This window comes from Emydura macquarii, unplaced genomic scaffold, assembly GCF_026122565.2.
Source record: "Emydura macquarii macquarii isolate MOO-44397 ecotype Brisbane River unplaced genomic scaffold, CSIRO-AGI_Emac_v2 contig_1348, whole genome shotgun sequence".
Classification (NCBI taxonomy): Eukaryota; Metazoa; Chordata; order Testudines; family Chelidae; genus Emydura; species Emydura macquarii.
The window spans coordinates 7,254,477-7,280,321 of NW_027131485.1; the positions used below are offsets into that span (position 1 = coordinate 7,254,477).

At 36.7% G+C, this 25,845-nt stretch overlaps 1 protein-coding gene across 1 annotated transcript in view; it reads left to right on the top strand.

The window, feature by feature from the left end:
• SMG1 (SMG1 nonsense mediated mRNA decay associated PI3K related kinase) overlaps positions 1 to 24,031 on the top strand; it is a 98,391-nt gene extending 74,360 nt beyond the window's left edge. The window contains exons 40-63 of the mRNA XM_067551048.1: positions 1,783 to 2,029; positions 2,791 to 3,020; positions 3,694 to 3,942; positions 4,350 to 4,488; positions 4,595 to 4,704; positions 6,113 to 6,331; positions 6,832 to 7,022; positions 7,386 to 7,558; positions 7,800 to 8,079; positions 9,365 to 9,637; positions 10,843 to 11,077; positions 12,530 to 12,756; positions 14,090 to 14,240; positions 14,325 to 14,514; positions 14,776 to 15,245; positions 17,012 to 17,149; positions 17,582 to 17,734; positions 18,083 to 18,262; positions 18,482 to 18,709; positions 19,272 to 19,483; positions 19,944 to 20,050; positions 21,008 to 21,187; positions 21,281 to 21,387; positions 22,817 to 24,031. Of these exons, the coding sequence (XP_067407149.1) occupies positions 1,783 to 2,029; positions 2,791 to 3,020; positions 3,694 to 3,942; positions 4,350 to 4,488; positions 4,595 to 4,704; positions 6,113 to 6,331; positions 6,832 to 7,022; positions 7,386 to 7,558; positions 7,800 to 8,079; positions 9,365 to 9,637; positions 10,843 to 11,077; positions 12,530 to 12,756; positions 14,090 to 14,240; positions 14,325 to 14,514; positions 14,776 to 15,245; positions 17,012 to 17,149; positions 17,582 to 17,734; positions 18,083 to 18,262; positions 18,482 to 18,709; positions 19,272 to 19,483; positions 19,944 to 20,050; positions 21,008 to 21,187; positions 21,281 to 21,387; positions 22,817 to 22,894 (4,767 nt within the window). The 3' untranslated portion in view covers positions 22,895 to 24,031. The remainder of the gene's footprint in view (positions 1 to 1,782; positions 2,030 to 2,790; positions 3,021 to 3,693; positions 3,943 to 4,349; positions 4,489 to 4,594; positions 4,705 to 6,112; positions 6,332 to 6,831; positions 7,023 to 7,385; positions 7,559 to 7,799; positions 8,080 to 9,364; positions 9,638 to 10,842; positions 11,078 to 12,529; positions 12,757 to 14,089; positions 14,241 to 14,324; positions 14,515 to 14,775; positions 15,246 to 17,011; positions 17,150 to 17,581; positions 17,735 to 18,082; positions 18,263 to 18,481; positions 18,710 to 19,271; positions 19,484 to 19,943; positions 20,051 to 21,007; positions 21,188 to 21,280; positions 21,388 to 22,816) is intronic.
• Positions 24,032 to 25,845: the final 1,814 nt, after the last annotated feature.

The following is a 25,845-nucleotide window of genomic DNA, read 5'->3' on the forward strand; positions in this document are numbered from 1 at the left end:
TTATGTCACATTTGTTTTAGGGCTAGATCAAAGCTGGTTGAACTTGGGAAGATTAACAAGGACAGATTTTGTATCCTCATCGCATAGGCAAATATTTTTGCCTCAAGCGCAGAAGCTGATATTGGGAACTTTATTAAAATCATAATAGGGCCAAATTAGGGCAGTGGTGCTCAAATTATAGTCTGCAGAATGAGATATTTAGGAACCAGGCAGAGATGCATTAGGAGGAAAGAAATATCCTCTCATGAATTAAGTAGACTGCAGAATGAAACACTTTGAGAGTTACTACTGCATCAGTAAGCATCTGTTTTCCAATACCATCCAACTATAGGTTGTCCTCACCCCTTGCACTTTGGGTAGTATTCCATATGCACATTTTTATGCACTTTCCAGGCCTTATAAGAGCTCTGATATCACCAAATCCTAGAATTTTGCCTGTGCCACAAATGCAGCTTATGTCTTTACACTCTGCACTACTAACCTTTCAGCCACTGGAACTACCTTTCTTTTTTAACCTCCTACTTTCTAGTCTGTGGGAAAGTCTAGTCTGGAAAGTTATAGGAGCAATTTCCTGTTCTTCCCATCCTGTCTCTTCAAACTTGTCCCCATCTCCCTCTCCATGAGCCCAGTGAGCTCAGACTCTCCTTACCTAACACATTCTCTCTCTCAGTAATTCACCAGTGCTCCAGTTAGTTTTAACAGCAGTCAGCAGCTTCTCCAGTTCTCTTCACATGATCTACTTTCTACCACCTGATAGCCTTTCTCAAAAAGTCTCCCACTTATTGCAGCCTCTCCTAGTTCTTCCAGGTACTGGCTTTGCCATCTCAGTACTGGAAGACTTGGGCTGCTAGATCAAGGTAGGAAATACAGCTTTCTTCGGAAGGTTTCTTTGCTGTCACAAGGGGCAGCTAACAGATAAAGGCCTAATATTACAGTAGATGACCAAGATGTTCTGCCAGGTCCAGATCTGCCAACATTGAGGACTGTCTATACACAGTGCTCGGGTTGAGAACTTTAATTAAGCCATCGAAAACAATTCCAGGATGGTAGTTCCTGGAACTTGTTGAAGATCCAAACTCAAGCTTTAACCAATGGAAAAATATCAACCAAATGTACTGGTGGAAGGAGTATGAAAGCTTCATTATTAAATTCTGTCGATTTAGCTGCCACCTCTGAGAAGTAGTTGGATTACCTACACTGACAGGAGAAGCCCTCCCGTGAGCATAGGTAGGGTCTATACTGAAGCGCTGCAGCGTTTTTAGTGTAGACATACTCAAAAAGAGAATGATGTAAATGATGTTGTCCCACTGTCAAATGGCCAGAGCCAACCTGGTAATTGAACTGGTTTGGTAGATGGATGCTATTTTATATGTAAATTGGTTTTCATGAAGTTGGCCTGTTCTGCAAAGCAGAAATAAGGAAACGTGCGGATTTCTTGGTAGCAAGTAACTCTCCAGTGCTCTGCTTTGTCCTTTTTCTGTTCTCAGAACACACCTTGTACTGAATCTTAATATGTACAAGAACTAGCCCCTTTAAAGAAGTTCACTTATTGTACTGTAACCTTTTCTTTTGTTACATAAAAATGGTAAAAATGTTAGTCTTTGATATGGTTTTATCACCAATGTCTATAAATATAGATTAGTATGTTAATAAAATGGAAGAATACATGGGTTAAGAAAGCAATTCCTTTCTTCCCCCCAAAAGTGGAAAATCTATTTGTTTTTGTAAATGTTTTCTACTACATCAGCTTGAACCTCAGCTTTTTAACAATTTCTTTAAAAGGTTATGCTAAGTTTGCAACAAAGAGCACAGAAACGTGCTAGTTACCTTCTACGCCTTGAAGAAATTAGTCCTTGGTTGGCTGCCATGATGAACACTGAAATAGCACTTCCTGGAGAAGTGGCTGCTAGAGATACAGTCACGATTCACAGCGTGGGCAGCACTATCACAATTTTGCCTACTAAAACCAAACCCAAAAAACTCCTTTTCCTGGGTTCAGATGGGAAGAACTACCCCTACCTTTTCAAAGGTAAGACCTGGAAATTTCCTCAGGACTGAAAAAAAAGATGTTGCTAAAATATTGGGCAGATACATGTTTTATATGAATATTTTTCAGGTTTACACTCACTTAAAATTAGATAGCAGCATATCTAAAGTTGTAAATATGTATTGTAGCATTTTAAGTGATAAAATCAGCCTGGCCAATAAATCTTTCATGCAGCCCTTAAAGTTATACCTGAACAGTGGATGAAAGATATCATATGTAGATGTCCATATATAATAGTGTCGATCATCCATTGGTTTTTTTTTTTTCCACAAATGCTGTAATATTCTTTGACTCAAATAAAGCTGCAGAAGAAGAGGCCTGTGAGTCTTTGTGGCTGTTGCAGTAGAGTCCCAGCTGCAACCTGTTTTGATTTTCCTTCTCAGCTGAACTCTCACAATACTCATGCAGTAGTTAGAAGAGAGAACTTCAGCCTGAGACTTCACACATTTCTGCGAATGGTAGGGAAGTGCTTTGTAGTGCAGGCACTCCATTTGCATGCTTTTCCCATGGAGTCAGTACAGCCAAAGGACTGTTCCATTAGCAGATACCCCATTGCTTAAGAATCCATTGTGGGCCTGATAGATATATACCTGTTTTAAATCTAAAATGAAACGTGCACGTCAGAAATGCTACCTTGAGGGATTCATTTACGGGAAAACAGCTTTTATAGTTTTAGTAGTAAAAGCTCAATTTTAAACAGTGTTTTTGTTTTGTTTTGTTTTGTTTTTTAATGTTTAATACAGGTTTAGAAGACTTACATCTAGATGAGAGAATCATGCAGTTTTTATCAATTGTGAACACCATGTTTGCTACAATTAATCGTCAAGAGACACCACGGTTTCATGCTAGGCACTATTCCGTGACACCACTGGGAACAAGATCAGGCCTGATTCAATGGGTGGATGGAGCAACTCCTTTATTTGGCCTTTACAAGCGGTGGCAACAACGAGAAGCTGCTTTACAAGCACAGAAAGTAATTGTTTTATACTAGTTAGCGCCTCTCAGATGTGGAATATATCATGATTTGCTTCTAAATCTAAAGCAAATATTTAACTATTTTTTCTGATTTTTATCTGAACATGCTGAATAGCTCTGTGTGTTCATATCTCATGGGGTTTGACCAGATGCCAGACAAAACTATATAGTCAAATTGTGTGTTTTTAGAGAAAGGAACATTTCTTAGGCATATTTTAATTATACTGTTCTTGTGTGATACTTCAAGGGGAGGAGCATTTTGGATGCATTGAGCTAAAGTTGCTCTAAATCACTTGAATTTCATTTCTCGTTCATAGCTGTTTTGTCACTTTACCTTCAGCTTTAGAATGGGATTTTCAAAAGTGCTAAATGTTGTCCTAACCCTGCTGCTACTGAATTCAGTTGTAAAATTCTCATTGACTTCAGTGGACGTTAAGTTAGGACAGTACTCAGTGCTTTGAAAATCAGTCATAAATTTAAAAAAACAAAACAAAAAAACACCTACTGAATTTGAAATGGTTAGTCCAAGTGCTGCAAGTCATAATCAGGAGAGAGGATTTAGATTCCATTTTTTTTTTTTTTTTTGGTCGGAACTGACTTTAGGGAGAACTTTTCAACTCAATATTGTAGTCTGCATTATAATGCTAGCTTATTTATTCTATCTCTTGTAGGCTCAGGATTCTTACCAGACTCCTCAAAATCCTGGAATAGTACCTAGACCCAGTGAGCTTTACTACAGTAAAATTGGACCTGCTCTGAAGGCAGTTGGGCTTAATCTAGATGTATCTCGTCGTGACTGGCCTTTGAATGTAATGAAGGCTGTTTTAGAGGAGCTTATGGAAGCAACTCCACCAAATCTTCTAGCTAAAGAACTTTGGTCATCATGTACTACACCTGATGAGTGGTGGAGAGTTACACAGGTAAGCTAATATATATATTTTCCCATTTAAAACCATATTTTTGATTTGGGTGGGGGGCAGCAGATGCTTCTAGCTATGGCACTCTTTTAGGTACAGGTGAGCTAGTATTACTGAATCATCACTTAGCAGAAGTGTGTGCTTTAAATATGGACAGTTAGAAGACAGAAGTATATGTGAGAGTGGGAGTAAAAGCAGAAAAGAAGTGGGAAACCTGATGACCTGTATCTTAATTAGCCTATTAACTGAAGTTCTAACTCAAAGAAATTAGTGTTGTGTTGGTAGATGTCCTGAGACAGTAAGTAAAGGAGAACTTGCAACTGACTGCTGTGACTTATCCTAAAAAAAATTAAGCAATGTTCTTTTTTTAAGAAGATTCCTAAAACATGATTCTGAAATTTTCTTTAAAGTCATACGCAAGATCCACTGCAGTTATGTCCATGGTTGGCTATATAATTGGTCTCGGAGATAGACATCTGGATAATGTTCTTATCGACATGACTACAGGAGAAGTTGTCCATATAGATTACAATGTTTGCTTTGAAAAAGGTAAAAAAAAAAAAAAAAAAAATTTTTTTAAATACATTTTGTGTTTATACACTGTTCAAATATAAGCTTTTCTTAATAATTAAAAATCTGAATCTTTCTCTTGAAGGAAAAAGCCTTAGAGTACCAGAGAAAGTTCCATTCCGGATGACACACAATATTGAAACAGCACTTGGAGTAACAGGAGTAGAAGGGGTTTTCAGGCTTTCTTGTGAACAGGTGGGCTGTGTGACTTCTAGAAGTGTGGGGGACTCTCCTCTGTTTGTTCGTTTGCTTTGGAAATGCTTCCCTTCTCCTTACTGCCTTTTCAAAGCCTTTTTCTACTCTTATACTTGTAAATGTTGTTTGATATAGAGGAAATAAGAGAGTGTTGTTTTGTGGACCGTTTATATTTATATGAAACACTAAGTATAAGAGTACAAGTGTATAAAATTTAGCTCCAGATGTTGGCATGGATCACCATTGTTCAGCAAGTTTAACTGACTTCTAAAAATTAGGTTCTCTAGATCAGAAATATAAAGTTTTATGTTTAGAATACTATGTTAAAATTTTAGATTAATGCAATGTAAGAAGCACATAGCTAATCATACCTGCCAATCAATTCAAATTAGAAACAAGGCACACATTTAACAGTGAATGTGATTAACCATTGGAACAAACTAATAAGGGAAGTGGTGGATTCTTCATTTCTTTTTGTCTTCAAATTAAAACTTAGATGCCTTTCTGGAAGATATGTTTTAGCCAAACACAGGTTATTGGGCACAGTACTGGGGTAACTGTCTGAAATTGACTGGCCTGTGATATATAGGAGGTCAAACTGGATGATCTTATGATACAGTCTTCTGGCCTTAAGATCTATGAATCTGTTATGTCTTATGTCTATATAAGATGGTTAAAGAATTTAATAGCTGAAACATTTTTGAATTCTAATAGTAATAGTACATGGGGTAGAGGGGGTTCTGGAGAAATTGTGGTGATGTGACGAAGGCAGTGTTCGTTAGATTTTACTGAAATCTTAACTTACATGCTGAGCATGTTCAGAGACTTTTTTCAGCCCCTAAGAAACCTTTTCTTTCTTACTGCATACCAAGGAAATGAAATAGTCTTCCATGAGGACTATATGTGTGTCAATCTTACATTTCAGACTTCAGCTTTTTTTAAAAAGGTGTACTCTCATGTAATTTAAAAAAAAAAGTGGTAAGATTTTATTTATGTATTTATTTATTACACAAGTGAGAATTTTTTACACTAGCATAACTCAAATGGCTAAGGGATTTTGCTTAGCTGTTATTATCTTTCCTCTTCTTTCTCTACCACTTTTCTTCTCTCTTCTCACCCCTGCACCCTTTACACATAAATAAGAAAAGAAAAATCAGCTTTGGACAGAGATAAATAAGAAAAATTCAGCCCCCAAAGTAAATGTTTTCAAAGAGTTAGGTAGGAGCTTGTGAAGAATAGTTAGAATGCAAACTGTGTTGCAGCTGTAATTCAAGAAACTATTTGAACTTGCTGCTATAATTGTATATACCTCAATGTATCCATTATGGATTGCTTTATTTAACTATTCAAATATTAATGTCTGTATTGTATTTAATAGTTTAACTTGACTAAACTTGTTAAAATACAGGTTCTACATATTATGCGGCGTGGGAGAGAGACTTTGCTTACATTGCTTGAGGCTTTTGTTTATGATCCTCTTGTGGACTGGACAGCAGGAGGGGAAGCAGGATTTGCTGGGGCTGTGTATGGTGGTGGCGGCCAACAGGCTGAAAACAAACAGAGCAAAAGAGAGATGGAAAGAGACATCACTCGTAGCCTCTTTTCTTCAAGAGTAGCTGAGATAAAGGTGAAGTAGAGTCACTACAGTAAAATTTCACATTATACTATCAGATAAAACATTTTTAAAATGCTACAGGTGTCATGAATAGAAATTCTTTGTATTAAAGTAGTTTTTGCATGTTAGAAATGGTATTTGCTAAGAGCATAACACTTGCAGCTTTTATTGAGCTAATTCAGGCCCAGATTTAGGAAAGTATCACTATTTAGGAAGGACACTTAAGCACGTGCTTACCTTTTAAGCACATAAAGGTTAAGTATGTGCTAAAGTAATTTTCCTGCATTGGCACTGGTCATAGGATTGAAATCTGAAGCTTAGAGACATTGGTCAAAATATTGATCTATCTTAAAAGCTTTACACCTATGAGAATGGAGGAAGCCTGTACCCATGGATTCCAGCTGAGCAGCAGTACAGAAATGTGAAGTACTGCCTTTGTGGCATGCTCCATCCTCTATCCATTTGAATAAGTATCACATTTAATTTTCTAATTTCTATGTCTTGATTTTTAGGTAAACTGGTTTAAGAACAGAGACGAAATGCTGGTTGTGCTTCCTAAGCTGGACAGCAGTTTAGAAGAATATCTAAGCCTGCAAGAACAGTTAACTGATGTTGAGAAATTGCAGGGCAAATTACTAGAAGAGATAGAATTTTTAGAAGGAGCAGAAGGAGTGGATCACCCATCTCGTACATTGCAGCACAGGTACAGAAATAACTGTGCTTCTACAGTGCTTTTATTTGAGGATCGGAAAGCTTGGTAAAGCTTTGTTTAATACTGCACTGTTAACACATTGCAACTTTTTATTAATTAGATGTTATAAGCATACTGGTTAATTTTATAACTGTTAGTTTGGACCAGAGATTGACAGTAGTAAGAAACTTATTATCACAGTGTAAATACAGGTGTAAAAAAGGTGTTTTAATATATTAGTTTAAACTTTGTATATGTAATCTGTGAAATTTACAAAATAGATTTTCAGATCAGTTGAGTTAGTATTGCTTTGATAAGTGTAGTTAAATATTTCTCACATGGTGATTGACAGAGTATATGACTTCTATAACTCAGGTATTCTGAACACACCCAGCTGCAATCACAGCAAAGAGCTGTTCAGGAAGCAATCCAAGTGAAGCTGAATGAATTTGAGCAGTGGATAACACATTACCAAGCTGCTTTTAATAATTTAGAGGCAACACAACTTGCAAGTCTGCTTCAAGAAATTAGCACCCAAATGGACCTTGGTATGAAATAAATAGTATTGTATCCCTCTCTTGGTATTTCTTATCCATTAAAAAATAATTGAACTAGTATTTGAAACCAAATGTTTTCTTCACAAATGAGTTGTGTGTCTTTAAATGAGACTTGAATACTGTAATACTCTGATTTTATATATATATAAAGACGTGATTTTAAATTATAGTCATTATGTATTTGATCGATAGTTACAGGAAGATAGTTACATTTTAATCTCTTTCTTGAAAGGTCCCCCAAGTTATGTACCAGCAACAGCCTTTCTGCAGAATGCTGGCCAGGCACATTTGATCAGTCAATGTGAACAGTTAGAGGGAGAGGTTGGTGCTTTTCTTCAGCAGAGGCGTTCTGTTTTACGTGGCTGTCTTGAACAGTTGCATAATTATGCAACAGTAGCTCTTCAGTATCCGAAAGCAGTGTTTCAGAAACACCGAATTGAGCAGTGGAAGACCTGGATGGAAGAACTCATCTGTAACATGACGATAGAGCATTGTCAGGATCTCTATGGGAAGTAAGTTAACAGCACAGTAGATTTTCCTAGTAATTTAATCCTTGCTACTTTCAAGGTATCTTTATTTTAAACAGGATATATAAAATACTGAAGTTTTGTTTTATATTAAAATGCCATAGAGTTCTTCCAAGGACTGTTTCTTTTTAAGGTGCTGTTACAGAAGTTTTAAAAAGATATTCTCTATTATCTTTTAAGTGTGGTCAGGCATCTTCCTCCATGTAGCAACAAAACAGAATTATTAATATCGTTGCTTTATTTTGTGATTAATGGCTGTTCACAGCTCTAGGGAAATGACCATCATGGTTTAAAACAAAACCCTACCCCATCCCAAGCAGAGTTTTGATCATAAAAAAGAAACTCCAGAGACTCCATGAGGTCCAGTAGGGCCTTTATTATTGCTATCAAATACTACAATGATGGGCAGTAGAAAAACACTAAAGCAGAGTAAACAGGTATTTTAGCATGATTAGTGTTTTTTAACACTAACTGTACTTCTGGATTGTTGTCCACAAATTGATCCTGAAAATAGATTTTAGTGTTAATGCTTGATTATAATCAATATCCTGTAGGCAGAAAGGTAGGATGTCCATTGACTTACATTAGTGCTGTTTTAAATAACTTATTCCCTAAAGAATGTTGAAAGGTGAACTGAAGGAAGGCTTTTTTCTTTCAAGTTAAAATAAGTATTAAGTTTATTGATCTAAGCAAATGTATCTATTAGAGATGTTCGGGAAAACAAAGAGTCGAATTCTGGCTAATAGGGAAAGTGAGCTAAACTCTTCACCTCAATAGAAGGAGATGCATTCAGAACAAAAGCAGTGTTAATTTGCATTTGTATCCTGGCTTAGATCAACTCTCATGATTTCTGTTTGTTCCAAAAATGTGGGGGGCGGGAATGTGGATTGACATCAGGACTTGGGCTAGGCAGTTGGGTGTAAGCAGACTAAAACTGGTTGGAAAATTCTGAAAGAATCAAAATTTTGAGAAAAGGGGGGGGGGGGTAATTGCGCTCATTTTCTGTCCGAGACATGATTTGCAAAGAGCTGGTCCATGTACTACTTTGCCTCTGTGTACTCCATGCCAGGAGCCATTGAATGAGTTCCCAGTATTTGACAGAAGAGCCAAAGTAGGGTGGCCATCATCCACTTTGTTCACATTTAGAATTTGTCCCAAAATATTTGATGATATTTAAAACAAAAACTATGGAATACTCTTCCTAGGGAATGGAATGCAGCTTGTTAGATCTTCAGAAAGGAGAACTTGTCATGTTCCTGTCATTTTACAGGTATGAAATACAGTATGCTCCTCAGCCACCTCCAGCTGTATGTCAGTTCATAACTGCTACAGAAATGACTCTTCAAAGATATGCAGCAGATATAAACAGCAGACTAATCAGACAGGTGGAACGTTTGAAACAAGAAGCAGTCACTGTGCCAGTTTGTGAGGAACAGTTGAAAGAAATTGAACGTTGCATTAAAGTTTTCCTTCATGAAAATGGAGAGGAGGGGTCACTGAGCCTAGCAAGTGTTATAATCTCTGCTCTTTGCACACTTACAAGGTGAGCTGTTTTTTCTAAAATATACTGTAGGTGGTTGTTCTGATGATCCCTGGACAGACTGCCCCTTCTGAGACCCTTTTCCAGTCCCCTGAGTGTACCCTTTCAAGTTACAGGCCTGTGCCCCCACTTGTCTTTGCAGTGGGATCTTGTAATCCAATCACTCTACAACTATGTCTCTGCATTACAACCCCTTGGCTACTGACTGTGACTAATTTAGGAGATCCAGCTGGGGTTGGATACTGCAAGGTTTCCCTTTTGGGGCGTGCATATGTGTTGTTACAAACAAAGCATGATCTGTTTTTCCCAAAGATACCCAAAGCTTAGAGAAGCGGATTTAAAATAAGAAACCTATATGCATATTTCCTTGTTTAAGCTTTTAACCTCTTTATCCATAGCTCGGGCAGGTCTGGTTTGTTTCCCATCTCTGAGCTGGATGAAACATTCTGTCATGCTTGCAGCTTTTCCCCACAGTCCCTGAGTGTCTCAGTCTTTCAGCCTTTTCACTGCCACATCCTGACCAGCCTCTCTGACCACTTCCTCGCCTACTTTTCTGCCAGAAACATCTTTTAAACTGGTCAAGATTTTTCTGATCTTTTAGGTTCTCCTTAGGCCCTAATTTCAGCCTTTGAAAGAGTAAAACATCCTAACTTGGATGGAGCCAGCTAGGTGGACCCCACACACACCACCATACTTGATGGCCCAGCCACTGTTACCTTATTTCTCTTGCAGCTGGAGACTTAAGAGGCTGTCTTATCTGTGTCATTGTTTTACCTTTCTTATCTGGCTCCTCAACAACACTTTTATAGCCTCCTTTGATTTCACTCTCTGCATTTAGGCAGGCAGCAATATACAATTGAACAGGGAAACAGTCACATAATAATCATAAGAAATAAAACAGACATTTCCTCAGTTCATCACGGATTACTTTATATTCATCCTTATATTTGGAAGAAAAAAAAAGTAACTTTTTACACTTGGGTTATTGACTTTTGTTAGGAAATGGCATTAAATTTACATTGGTTAATATGAGTATTAGAAATTGAAACTAGAATATACTGTAAAATACGTTGTTTACTTTTTAAGATGGTCTGTTCCATTCCATGTTTTTTATGGCTAGTTTATCAATTTAAGTGTTAACAAAATAAACTTAACGTGCATTAGCACATGTGCTTTTACTTGTCTAACAAAAATATTGCTTCCTTTAGACGTAATCTGATGATGGAAGGTGCTGCGTCTAGTGCTGGAGAACAACTGGTTGATCTGACTTCAAGGGATGGAGCCTGGTTCTTGGAGGAGCTTTGTAGCATGAGTGGGAATGTTACATGCCTTGTGCAATTATTGAAGCAATGTCATCTGGTCCCACAGGACTTGGACATTCCAAACCCAATTGAAGCATCAGAAGCAGTTCACTTAGCTAATGGAGTTTACATCTCACTTCAGGTGAAGTTACAGATTAGTCAAAACAACAACTTTGTGTCTTGCTGTCATTTCATAATATTCCATAATACTATCACTGACACTATGAAAAGATTTCCAAATAGTGTTTAGAATTTCTCATTTCTATTTATTTCTGGCTACACTTTATTTTTTCCCAAAAAAACAAGCAGTTTGAAACAGACTCAAGAAATACTTTACAGGCTTTAATTCCCGGAGTTGGGAGGAAGAAAATCTTAATTTTATCTATAGAAGAGTGCTCACTCATAGAAACTTTTGACTTTAGGGGCAATTCTGAATCATATGGACCAATTACTTGGTCTTCACCAGCCATCCATTTGACTAGAACAGGGGTGACTTATATTTTTGAGGATTTTCGTGCCCCTAAGTTGCTTTTCAAAAGCACTCTTTACTCATTTTTGTAAAGGGCTTTGAGAGTCTCTGAAGAAAGGTGCTATATAAGTGCAAAGTATTAGCCTTCGTTTCAGAAGCATGCATATAACTTAATTGCACTGCAGCTAAGATCCTGCACACAAATATGGCCATATTTCCTTTTGAGTTCTTGGATGAGACTTGAGAAGCTTACTAAACTAAGCTAACTAACATTTCTTTTAGTAACTCTTGTCTTGTTTTGGAGATGAAGGGCACTGGCTGATACCTTGCACAGCCTGCATTAGCCCTCTGATGCATTTGCTTAGTGAAAATAGTCTTGCATCACTTAAGGTATTCTCCTTCTTACCTACATTGATGTCTGTGGCATTAATAGGCCTCTGGCTAAGATAATCACTATTTGGTAAGTCTTTGGATCCCCCCCCCCCCCCCCCTTTTGCTTAGTCCGTCATAAATTTAATGACTAAAAATTGAATCCAGGTTTTCTTTTATGAGTGGTTGAGCCTGAATTGTCTGAATCAGTGGTTCTCAAAATGAAGTCTCTGCACCAACAGTCATCTGCAGAGCACATGCTGTTAATCATTGCAGAGCTAGTTGGTCGCATGGTGTCAGAACTCTTCATTTCTGGCTGCTAAACAGAAGTCAGATAGGCTAAAACTACCTTAAATGTTTTTCAATTACTTTTAAATATAACAATTTCTGATTTCCTACAAGGTGGTGCTATGAAATACTAAGTAATCTGCATAAGTCATGAAAAGGTGACGAGGTGGTCAACAAGACATTTTTTCTAAGATATTGTCTTCACTACTGAATGTTTGTGAAAACCCTTTAGTTTATGCAAAATGCCATCATTTTAGATTTAAAACAGCTAATCCCAAATTTACAGGGCTTCATAGTCTCAATTTATACGATAAAATATTTGAAGCAAGTTTCTGATCCTTTTGCTAGCTGATAGCCCATTGTTTTCAAATAACATTTACAGTAGGTGGCATAATAAAATAAAGCATTGCATATGACATCTAAAAAGGGAAGAAGCTATATTTTCTTCTTCTTGCATATTTCTGACAGGAATTGAACTCAAACTTCAGGCAGATCATTTTTCCAGAGGCTCTTAGGTGTTTAATGAAAGGAGAGTACACTTTAGAAAGCATGCTTCATGAATTGGACAGTCTTATTGAACAAACAACTGATGGAGTCCCTTTGCAAACGCTGGTTGAATCTCTTCAAGCCTATTTAAGAAATGCAGCTATGGGACTAGAAGAGGAAACACATACTCATTACATTGATGTTGCAAGGTAAATAGTTTTGTGTGCGTTTCCTTTAGCTCAACCTTAGTATGTTTTGCCATATTCTAACCCACCATGTCCAAATCTTGGTTTGTCCTTTATTTGATTATTTGTTTCATATGTTGGGTTTTAATTAAAATGTTTCACCTAACAACATATTTAAGCAAATATGGCAATGGATAATATTTAGCTTTTAATAGTAAAATAAGTATAAATGTGAGATTAGGGAAACTCTTATAATATTGTCAGCATAAATTAGACTTTAAAATGCTTTTGGTGTTTAGAGTATTTCACAAAGTTTATAGGTAACATAAGACCTTTTTTTTTTTTAAAGCCAGACATTTTTGTGTTAGAGATTTTAAAAAGCTTAGGAAAATGTCATGGAGAGATGAGATTTCAGGAGAGCAAGATTCTCTAGAGTCTGAGAAAGCTGTAAATTGGAGTGAGGAATTCATAACTTTTGCTGTTCCTGTAGCAGACCACGATTTGATTGTGTTTTTCTGCACAAGACTTCCTGGTCAGATAGACTCACCAATGGCAATAGGTATTTTTGGTGCCAACTCCTTTGTCATATTTCAATTTCTGGCTCTAGATTTTACTTTCTTTCCAAATAAACACGCCTCACTCCAGTAGTTTCACCAAGGGAAAATACCTATTCTGTGTTTCTGCCTGACTAGTCTTGAACATTAGACTCATTTTACTGGATTTCTGGCAAAAACCTCAAAACCTGATTTCAGGGTAAAATCTGTCTGGTTTTGGTCAACTGGTTTTTCATGCAAGACCAGAAAACGATCAGAAAATTGAATGTATGACTAACAACTGAAAAGACACTGCAAACCAAATAAAGGAATGCATATTTTAATGCATAATGGTTAAACCACAGGTGACTAAAACAAATTGAGCAATTTAATAGCAAAGCATAAGTTAATTTTCTGGGATTTGAAAGGACATTTTTATTGACAAGTGTTCATGCAAAAGGTTTTGCCAGTGGGATTAGTGTGTTCTTGCTGCTATTTTAGATTTTTGTTGTAGATCTTTCTTCATCATAGACCAGCTTCTGCTTGGTCCATGGTGAAATCCTAGTCCTGTATTACATCCATGTGCCATGAAAATAATTTCTATCATGGATTCAGCATTAGAACTTCACCACAGGATTAAATAGCAAGAGAAAATAGGATATGAAAATAGGATTTGTTTGACTACAAATAATGACCTTTCCGTAATTAGTAGAATAGACTGGAAAACTTGAAAGAAAAATGTTTGTTTTGAATACTTGTTTTCAATCTAGTGATCTATAATATGTTAAGTAAAAATATTTTAACCCCCTTATCTTTTTTCCTAGAATACTTCATGCTCAGTATGGTGAACTAATTCAGCCAAGAAATGGTTCAGTTGATGAAACTCCAAAAATGTCAGCTGGTCAGATGCTTTTGGTTGCATTTGATGGAATGTTTGCCCAAGTAGAAACTGCATTTGGCTTGTTAATTGAAAAGGTATGGCTTTATTTTTCAGTATATGCTTGGAGGCATAAGACATTCATAAAACAAGAATATAATGCTTTCCTTACTTTCATTCAGCTAAACAAGATGGAAATACCTGCTGCTTGGCGTAAGATTGACATAATCAGGGAAGCCCGGAGCACTCAAGTTAATTTCTTTGATGATGATAATAATCGACAAGTTCTAGAAGAGATTTTCTTTCTAAAGAGACTACAGACAATTAAAGAATTTTTCAGACTCTGTGGTACATTTTCTAAAACTTTGTCAGGTAAATATGCGTTAATGTAAAACAAATCATTTTTGTTTCATAGCAATAGGAAACCTCCCTACTCTTCACCTATTTACACGTGACAGGGGTACAGAATGAGACTAATCTATATTTTTTGTAATTTACATATTTTAAGATGCCAGTGCCTAAAAAATAAATGTAAATTCTGTCCTCTAATAACATTGCTGTCTGTGTAGGAAAGAAATGAAATGTTTCTAAATATACAAGATGTTTATATGAAATATTGTTTATCTTTTAAAGGCGCAAGTTCACTTGAAGATCAGAATACAGTGAATGGACCTGTTCAAATTGTCAATGTGAAAGCCCTTTATAGAAATTCTTGTTTTAGTGAAGACCAGATGGCCAAACCTATAAAGGCATTTACGGCAGATTTTGTGAGACAGCTTTTAATTGGCCTTCCAAACCAAGCCTTGGGGCTTACTCTGTGCAGTTTCATCAGTGCTTTGGGTGTGGACATCATTGCTCAAGTAGAGGCTAAGGACTTTGGAGCAGAAAGCAAAGTTTCTGTGGATGACCTGTGTAAGAAAGCTGTAGAACACAATATCCAAATTGGCAAGTTCTCACAGTTAGTCATGAACAGGGCAACAGTATTGGCCAGTTCATATGACACAGCATGGAAGAAACATGATTTAGTGCGCAGACTTGAAACCAGTATTTCTTCTTGCAAGACTAGCCTTCAGAGGGTGCAGTTGCATATTGCCATGTTCCAGGTAAAACCATATGTAAACTCTTTCCAAAATTGTTCATCTGAAAATATGCTTCAGTTATGTCATGCAGGCATGTAAAATGCCTATTGCTTGTGGAGTGTGTAATGTATTTTGATGCTTTTTAGTAGTCTTAATTTAATTTTCAGTTTTTAACTCTTATTTAATACACACATGTGGAAGAATAGCGTAGCATGCCGGTAGCTTGTGCAGCCTAGCTGCCGTCAAGGGTGCAAATATGCCCATTTAAATTTTGGAAGTAACCATATATAAACCATTGTCCAGCTATGCTGGAAGAAGGCGAAGAATCTTCTTCCAGTGTAGCCGGACAATGGTTTTTTTATATATATATATATATATATATATATATATATATATATATATATAGGCAGTTTAATTAGGCCACAGATTTATTCTAAAATGTCTGGGAGTACCCAATAGATACATGTGTATGGTGCAGATAATTCCATAATAATTTCCATGTATATTCAGGGGGCTTCAGTCAGCCCCTTTCCTTTTACCCATCATGGTCCTCAGCCAACCCATAGCTTGGACCTCCCTCACTCCTCTCCAAATGAGGGTTAAGAGAGGGCTATTCGGGGAGCAGGGGGTTGGCTCTCTGCTGTACCAGTTATAGGCATCTCAAGCTCCCCTACCCCCATTTCCACTCCTTTAAAGAATACCTCCTTTAAATCCTTTACCCCAGTCCATTTTATCTGATCACTGTGTCCCTTCCCAATGGAGTACTTGCACTGGACATCTGCCCCATGTTTACATAATGAGTTGCGATATAATAACCTAATTCCTGTTTCATGTTTGCCCAACTAAGCTTCCTCCTCCTCCTGTGAATCCACTGTGGGGAGGCAAAAAAAAACCAAACCCCACTTTGCCTTGGCCAATCTAGTGATGAGGGAAAAATTCCTTCCCGCCCCCTTGAGAAAGGAGGAACTAGTGCAATGCCCACATTTAAAAAATCCACATCCCTGAGCGACATAGTTATACCAATCTAATCCTTGGTGTAGACAGTGCTATGTTGATAAGAGAGCTTCTCCAGTCGACATAGCTACCACCGCGTGGGGAGATGGATTAACTATACTGATGGGAGAAGCTCTCATGTTGGCATAGTAGCATCTTCACTGAAGAGCTAAAGCGATGCAGCTGCACCACTGCATGTGAAGACAAGCCCTTAATGATTTCAGTTACATAGATATTTGGTTGAGTGTAGTATTCCTTTTAGAATGTCTTGTATGTTTTAGAAAAGTGTAGTAGGAAATTTTTTTATTTCAAATGTAAATCTGGGTTAATTTTAAAAGTAATAAGCAGTAACAATTAAAATGTTAATTGCTAAACTGTTTTATAGATGGTGTCTCAAATATTCTGTTTTGGTTTTTAAGCCATCACAGATTAACAATGATAAAGTGTAATCAGTTTTTAGATTAAGGTAGCATAAATAAATATTTACTGAAAGGTTAATAATTAATAAATGGTATAACAAATGGCTAATCAATTTAGTCCAACAGGACAGTACATTATTTATATCCAGGGCTTATAATAACCATCTGTATCACCTTCTACTGATTTTTATGACCATCTATGATGTATGCTGCTCATATCTGTAACATATTTGTTATATATTAATTGTTTAACGCTTTATAAATATACGCTTAATATAAAATATAACCAGAATGGTCAAATTAATGTCTTATAAAAGTTTAACATTTCTGAAAGAAATTATATAAATAAACTTCAATAAAAATATTTTTCTGAAAAAGTGGCAGCATGAAGATCTCCTTATCAGTCGCCCACAAGCCATGTCCATTACTCCTCCACCCCGTTCTGCAATTTTAGCCAGTATGAAAAAGAAACTTCATACACTCAGCCAGATTGAAGCTTCAATTGCAACTGTTCAGGTACTTTCTTTTTTTTGGTGTTTTTTTGCAGCATGCCTAAATGTGAATTCTTTCTCATTGTACTAAACCCAGTCCACATGTTCCAAAAGTGTCTACCTCTTCCCCACCATGATGGATATTAGCCAATGTGAGCTAAAATCTTTTACCTTGCCCTTTAAGTCTGTGTTGCTTTTTTCTGTCCCACCTTTTACATAGTATTCCATTACTTCATCCCTCTGCCTCAGCAGACACAGCATTCTGTGCATGGGATGGCAGAAAATTTGTTCCATGACTAAACACCCATGTATAAAAAAGCACCCTTCTCCTGAAGGCTGAGGCACACTTATCCTTCAAGAGGAAGGATAGTCCCATGGGTAAAGTGGTTTGAAAAAAAAAAAGGCAGTCTGTTCTTTTTGCAGTTTTTTTGGGTTCAGAATTATTTTCTCAATCTAGGAGAAACTAGCAGCACTTGAAGCCAGCATTGAGCAGCGTTTGAAATGGGCAGGCGGTGCCAATCCTGCTTTGGCACCAGTCCTACAAGATTTTGATGCCACTATTGCTGAAAGAAGAAACCTTGTCCTTAAGGAAAGTCAACGAGCAAGTCAGGTACTATATGCAATTTAAAATTGATTAGTGTTGGCTTATTTGAGAAGTTAGGAAAGTTTGTTCAGTCCTACTGAAGGTGGTACTGTAGGCTTTTAGAAATCTCTGGTGCCAGTATGGGCAGTCAACTATTTTTGGGAATTCCAGATCTTATTCCAACTGCTTTTAAATTAGAAGAATTTATATAATGTTACTGCCCATGAGTTGACACAGTTGTTACCACTGCCTGCTTCTGAGTGCTCTTGTCTAAAAGTAGACTTGCAGACAAAAGCTTTGAAGCTTCATTCTGTTTTTATTTGATGTAATATGCAATTTAATGGTGATGGTTCTCTCACTTTTTTTGTTTTGTAGGTTACTTTCCTCTGTAGTAACATAATTCATTTTGAAAGTTTACGCACTAGAACAGCTGAAGCCTTGAATCTTGATACTGCATTATTTGAACTTATCAAACGTTGTCAACAAATGTGTTCATTTGCATCACAGTTTAACAGTTCAGTCTCTGACCTGGAGCTACGATTGCTTCAGAGAGTGGTGAGTAAAGGTGATGGGAAGATGGATTGTAAAACACAGCAGAATGACCAAACTTATTAATGGCTTCTCCACGTTATTTTCAATTCTTGCTAGTTTTGTGTACTTGTTCTAGCAAGGAAAGAGTATTGAGTTAATTCTGTTCAGCGGTAAATGCAAAATGCAAGCACCTGTGTAGTAAATTATTGTATCTAGATAGAGCTTAAAATGTTCTTTTTTCAGGGCACCAATCTTGAACATCCTATTGGTAGCTCTGAATGGCTTCTCTCAGCTCACAAACAACTGACCCAGGACATGACTACACAGAGGGCAGTGCAAACAGAGAAAGAACAACAGATAGAAACAATTTGTGAAACAATTCAGAATCTGGTTGATAGTATTAAAACTGTGCTCACTGGTCATAACAGACAACTCGGAGACGTCAAGCATCTGCTGAAAGCCATGGCAAAGGTAATGCCCAAAACTCCCATTGTGTTGTTACTGAAGACCTACCTAGCATTCAAGAGAAAAAAAATGACTAGGATATTCATGTTAGGCTACCTCATGATATTCCTTAAAATTAAATACTTATTAATGGTGATTCCTGCTCATGTGCATAGGGTTGAACTGATTAACACTTTGATATCAAAGACATTTTACTGAAGCTTATATTGATTAAAGGGCTCCTGGAGCATTGTGCAGTTATCAGGTGGGTGATATACAGATTGATCAGATATTGGTAGACCTAAAGCTTGCCTTCCTTGTACATATGTGTGTCTGTTTTAACCACACACGCACACCAACCTTTTTAAAATTTTGTACAGATAGTTAGTAGGTAAAATGTTCAACATTTCCTTTTCAAGTTAAATTTTCTTCAGATTTATCATTCTTCTATTGAAATTACAGTCACATAAGTATGTAGTGTTCATAGGAAAAACCATCAAAGGCTGTAGAGGTAGCACAACTGCTAAACTATACTACAGAACAAAGCGCAAACGTGAATATTTTTAACACCTTGTTTCCTTGTTTATAGGATGAAGAAGCCGCTCTGGCAGATGGTGAAGATGTTCCCTATGAGAATAGTGTTAGGCAGTTCCTGGGTGAATATAAATCATGGCAAGACAATATTCAGACAGTTTTGTTTACATTAGTTCAAGCTATGGGTCAGGTTCGCAATCAGGAGCATGTTGAAATGCTGCAGGAAATAACTCCCACCCTGAAAGAACTGAAAACACAGAGTCAAAGGTAAAACTATATCTTCTGCAAGGTGGTGGGGAGTTTTCTTGTATCTTTACATATGTAAATAAAACCAGGCACATGTGTACCATTCTAGTTCTTTCCCAGTCTGTCAAAATCTGTTTGCAGAATTTCACTTCATTTTTATTGATTTTCATTTGGGATTTTCAAGTAACCTATTATACCTGAATGTATAAATATTTATTTTATAAATATGAATGTATAAATATTTATATTTAAAATCAGAGGTTCAAAGGGCAGAAGAGAGCAATCTAATGCAGCTCTTGAGTAGTTTGACAGGATTTGTGGATGGGCGCTGCAGAAGGCCAATTTACAAATTAAAAAAAAATCTATTGGTGTCAGGAGCCAAATCCCAGGACCGTGGGGTTGAATTTGCTTATTAATTCATATGCTGGTTACTAATGGGAATAACTTGGCTGCTAATCATCTCTTTTATTATGTTTTCTAGTGTCTACAATAATCTAGTGAGTTTTGCATCACCCTTGGTCACGGATACATCAAATGAGTGTTCAAGCCCAACATCAACTGCTACATATCAGCCAACCTTTGCTGCAGGTAACATTTGGGAAAGTATCAAATCTCAAACATAGTGGAGAACATTTTAGGGCCCCCCCCCCCCCCCCCCCCCCCCCCAAAAAAATTGCTTTATAAAGTTCACTGCAAATGTAACCAGTATGTTAGTTTGCGAGCGTGTCTGTTTTCTTAAATAAAAATACACTGTAAAAGTGAAAAATAATTGATACCAAATATAAAGTAGCCTCTACTTCAAATCACAAATGCCAGAAAATGTATTACATTTTTAACACTCCTTTTATGAACCATATCAAATATTCTGTAAATGCACCAGAACTGTTATTTTGCTTATAACAAGGTATCTGGAGGGTTCCAAAGAACAAGCTAGTTGGTGCTTTGCTTTGTCTTAGATACCTTGATGTTTGATGAATTCAGATGTGAGGCTATTTAACAATCTAATTTTTTTAATGGGTTGAGGTCAATTTTTAAAAGTCTGAACTTATAAATGTCCACAAGACTTATTTTGTAAAAGTGCAGTTACCGAGGAAACCATAAGTGTTCTCCATCAGTAGTTGGGGTGCGTTTACATTCTTAACTCTTATTGATAGTAGGAAAAGTTTGCATAAATTCCTCACAACAGTTGAGGAAGAGGAATTAAACTCCCTTGGGAATAGTTCCACAGGCCAATTTACAAATTATTTTAAACATCTATTTAGTGTCATGAGCCAAATCCCAGGACCATGGGGTTGAATTTGCTTATTAGTTCATACGCTGGTTACTAATGGAAATATCTTGGCTGCTAATCATCTCCCAGGAACTTGTTTTAGAGAACTAGCAAGTTATCAACCTCTATTTTTTAATATATATATATATATATTTTTTTTTCTTTAAAATGTTAATTTTTCCATTTAAATTTGAGTGTAAAAACAAATCAGTTTTTGTAAAACTTTTTCTACATTCTATTGCTCAAATGATTAAACATTATTATTATCTTTACAGCAGTGCGTAGTAATACAGGGCAGAAGACCCAGCCAGAGGTCATGTCGCAGAATGCAAGAAAGCCAATTCAGAAAAATCTTGCTACGTCAGCAGATACGCCTCCAAGCACAGTTCCAGGAACAGGCAAAAGTGTTGCCTGTAGTCCTAAAAAGGCTGTCAGGGACCCTAAAACAGGAAAGGGTAAGTAGTGGAGTAAAATTTTTTGTAAAATGTGTTAACATCCTTCTATATGTGCTATTAAGTGGAACTGATGGTTTGCATTTACATTTTTAGCTGTGCAGGAAAGGAATTCATATGCAGTTAGTGTGTGGAAGAGAGTCAAAGCCAAGTTAGAGGGCCGAGATGTGGATCCCAACAGGAGAATGTCTGTTGCTGAACAGGTGAGTTGAACCTGGTCAAAGTTTAAGTAACAGTCCTTGTTAACAATACTTGTTAATAAATTATTAATTTACTACTTTATCTTTTGTTAAAGCTTGACTGCAAAACTAAAACCTACAGTGAGTGGTGTCAGGATCGATTAATCCACATTGGAATATTGTGCTCTGTCCTGGTTGTTTTATGAAAAAAGGGTCAGTGGGAGGGAAAGAATTGGGAAGTAATATTTGTAAACTAGATCTAGTTTGGGAGAGGAGGAAGGGGGGGCATGTGATAGTAAACCACAGATTAGATGTGCCTTTGAAATACGATGTGGGAGCAAAAGCCCCCAGTGCAAGTTTAGGCTATATGCAGGAGCATCATAGAGTAGGCAGGTGTAAAATGCATCTGTAATATTCCATTTAGGTTTTACTGAACATTCTGCTGCCTATGTCATATATGTTTACTTTAGTGAACCAAAAGTTCTCACTCTTTAGTCCTGCAGAGCCAACACAACTAAGTGTGAACTATATTATATTCCTTTTTTCGTGCATCAGAATTGTTGACTGATGTGCTGTCAGTTACACATTAGTGCATATGTTTGCAACCCCACTGTCTTTAATAAGTATCATAAAGGGTATAATTTCTGTGTGAATTAGCGTTACAAGTAAATGCCTGATTTTACACACACAAGTCCCATTTGAAATCAATAGAATTCATCTAGTTCAAACAGGAATTCAGGGAAATCCGATGGCCTGCTATGAAGGTGCTAGATGATCATAATGATCATTTCTGGCCATATAATTTATGTATATATGAAAAGCTGAGCATGTTCTTAAATATTTGTGGCACTGGGGCTTTAAAGTAGATACTTGGTCTTTCCTTTCCTGAAATTTTGTTGAATAGGTAGCAGGTTTAAAACAAACAAAAGGAAGTATTTCTTCACACAACGCACAGTCAGTCTATGGAACTCATTTCCAGGCGATGCTGTGAAGGCCAAAACTCTAACAGGGTTCAGAAAAGAATTAGATAATTTCTTGGGGGATAGGTCCATCAGTGGCTCTTAACCAGGATGGTCAGGGATGCAGCCCAATGCTCTAGGTATCCCTAGCCTAACTGCCAGAAGCTGGGAGTGGACAACTGGGGAGGGATCACTAAATGATTGCTTGTTTTGTTCATTCCCTCTGAAGCACCTGGCGTTGACCACTGTTGGAAGACACAATACTGGGCTAGGTGGACTGTTGGTCTGACCCAATATGGCCATTCTTATGTAGATTTGTATGAATAAATTGAATATTCTAAGTTGTTGTTTTTTTTTTAAATTCACTACAAAAGTTTCTAAACGTTGAGGCCTAGTCAGCAAGTAATTTTAACAGTTAACTATGATTTGAAAATGCATTCAGTTACAGTAATTTTAATAGTTCTTATTTATTTATTTATTTGGCTTTTTAATAGGTTGACTTTGTGATTAAGGAAGCAACTAATCTAGATAACTTGGCTCAGCTGTATGAAGGTTGGACAGCCTGGGTATGAATAGGAGGAAAGCAGATCAGTCTGGTTCAGCAAGGTCAGACATCCACCAGAATCAACTCGGCCTCAGGCATCCATAGCTGCACCACAGTCGGTGGTGATGCATACTGGGGCTTAATCTGAGGAAACCTAGGAAATCTCGGTGCACTGGGAAGTGAATCCTACAGGATAGCTGCACTCAGGGATATGCTAAACACAATGGTCTGCAACCCCCCAGGGTCAAGGGTGAAAGCTCACTGCCTGAACAAACACGGTTGTCTTTCTGCTACAGAAGAACTGCAAACGTGTCCAGGGGCTAGCTGCAGAAAAGAAATCAGAATGCTACAAACCGCAGAGTGATTTGGAACTCAATTCCACCTGACCCTGTGAACAATTCAGGAAACATCGAACCCTGTTCAAAGAAAAACAGAAAAATGGGGCCATGAAGAAATCACAGCAAAGGAAGATTTGATGCATTTAGATTCTTGTTACTCTTGTTGGTTGGCAACAGTGCTGGTTGAGTTGACCAGTTGGTATAAAAAAGATATGAACTTCAGAAATGGACTGAAAACAAAGAGCTGTATCAGATACACACTACATTGGAAGAACTTCTGAAATAGAAGAAAAAGCCTTTTGTGTATTCCCCTTCTCTCCCCCTCTCCACCCCCATGGCTTATTCTTGTAGTTTAGGTGTACTTCCAATATACTTTTTATTTCAATCCTTGTATTTCACAGTTGTCAAATTAACAACATAATTTTTGTTTGGCAAACAGAAAATTTTCCAAAAGCACTGAAAGTATTGAACATTCATTGATTACTTCTGAGTTGGATGATCAAATGCAAAATGTAATTTTGGTTACTTTAAAATTATTTCTGTGATTTTTATCATGTACAGTTTCTCAAGATTGTCACTGTGCATTTAAAAGTAATGATCTAGCAGGCATTTGATTTAATGTGCACTTCCCTTTGCTTGCAGTGTACACTTTTTTGTAATTCAGAATTGTCCCTCAAATCTCATTCTACTGTGATTGCTGTAGTTTCTTTGGTAAAACGTAGCTAATCCAATGTAATCTTTACCTTTTAAAAAACCAGGATAGAGTATCTAGTAGAGTTTTACATTGTTGATGACAGATAAACAAACAATAAAGTGATGTTCTGGTGGAGGTAGAGTGATATGCTTTTTTAATTCACTTTCTTAATACTTTAATTTACACTTGTAAATTATTGTGCTTCAGTTTACTGGAGTTTTAAGGACCTATACATATAATATTAAAATAAAGGACTATCCAATTTTTGTTCAACTCATTTGTAAAGATTTGTGCAAAGTAATTTTTGCTTTGCCATATGACTTGAGTAGATGGTTGTTCAATAATGAATTGATAATTAATTTCTTACCATCAAGATTTTCTTAAATTGAGCTTTGCACTCAAGTGTGGTTATGGTCAGAAAAGTTTCTATAAAAATGGCATCTACCCTTACTTAACAGACCTATTTCCAGTGTGTGCTCTGTGTCATATCTGCCTATTGACTAAAATATTTTTTCATGCTGTTTTACTCTTTTTAAACTATAGTGGCTGTGCTGTACTAAGGAAGAGGTGAGCTGGTTCTTTTTGTGGCTCATACATTTAGCACAATTCTGTTCCAAATACAGAATCTATTACTGGTGGTGATGGCCACGACAAAAAGCACATAGCTTGACTAACATATCCCAGATGAATTTGCAGGACTGGCAGGTGTAAAAACCATGTCTCTATTTATAAACTTAGCAAATTTGATATAAAAGCCATTGAAAAATGATAAACTTGGAATTACATTTTAGTCACTTAGAACTTATGCCATTTTAGTCACTTTTCAGAGTAAAAACACACTTTAAATACTGAGCTACCTAAAAGGATTTTTTAAAATCAAAACTTAATCATAATTAAAGATCTTGAGCCAAGTTCACCACTGATATGAGCTGACATAATTTTCAGTGACATTAATAGAGTTGCATTTGCTTATGTGAGTGGAGAACTTAGCCATTTGGCTAGAGTAGTGATTATCAAATAACACGAATTAACACCAGGCATAAGTAACAGAAAAACTTACATTATTTTACATATTTACAATGTTACCTGTTCTGCCTTCTCAGTAGGTCCTAGGCAGATCTGCGTTCACTCTCCTCTTTTGCCAATCTTTCACAGACATACACTTTAAGTGTAAGATATTTCAACAAAGCTATGGCCTTTTTTGCATTCTGATTGCCTGACTAGGTGTAGCGAAGTCACAGGCTGTGTGTTTGTTGATACTCACGAGCAAATGCATTCAAATATCAATGCTTTTGAAACCCTCTGTCATGCTGTATTGCAAGAAAGAGAGTGTTTGTTAAAGCAAAGAAAATTCATATGCCTAACAAGACACTCACACTGTTAGTCCATTTTACTTTTTCTCCACTTACAAATAACTTTACAAACAATCTGTATTGGAGCACCATAGTAATAAGACTGTATTATTCATGCTGTTTAATTTCTTGGAAGCTGGGGGGGGGCGGGATTAATGCACTCACCTGTGGCTCATGTATTATACCTCTGCTATGGAGAAATGAAACGGGTTCTTTACTGCCTAACTGAATAAAGTTTAAAAAGAAAATCAACTTGTATTCTTAATTTTCTTGTTTATGGTATTCTAAATTATTTTTGTTTTTGTAAGTTGTAGGGAGAGAAACAAAATAAATCATCTTAAAGAGCCAGCAAGTGCCAAATTTAGTCCTTTAGAATTAAACATACGTGTAACTTTGGCTTCAGAAGGACTTCCCATGCTAATTTTTTGTAGTACTGGAGCCTCAGTGGAACTGGGGATGTAAACATTTTTTCTTGGTAAATATGCAGTTTCAATATAAAGTTAGGTAAACCTAAAATGCAATCTGTATGCAATAGAATCTGTTTGTTACATTTTAAATAGTGGACTTCATTTACTTACATTTTTTAAAAAGTGAT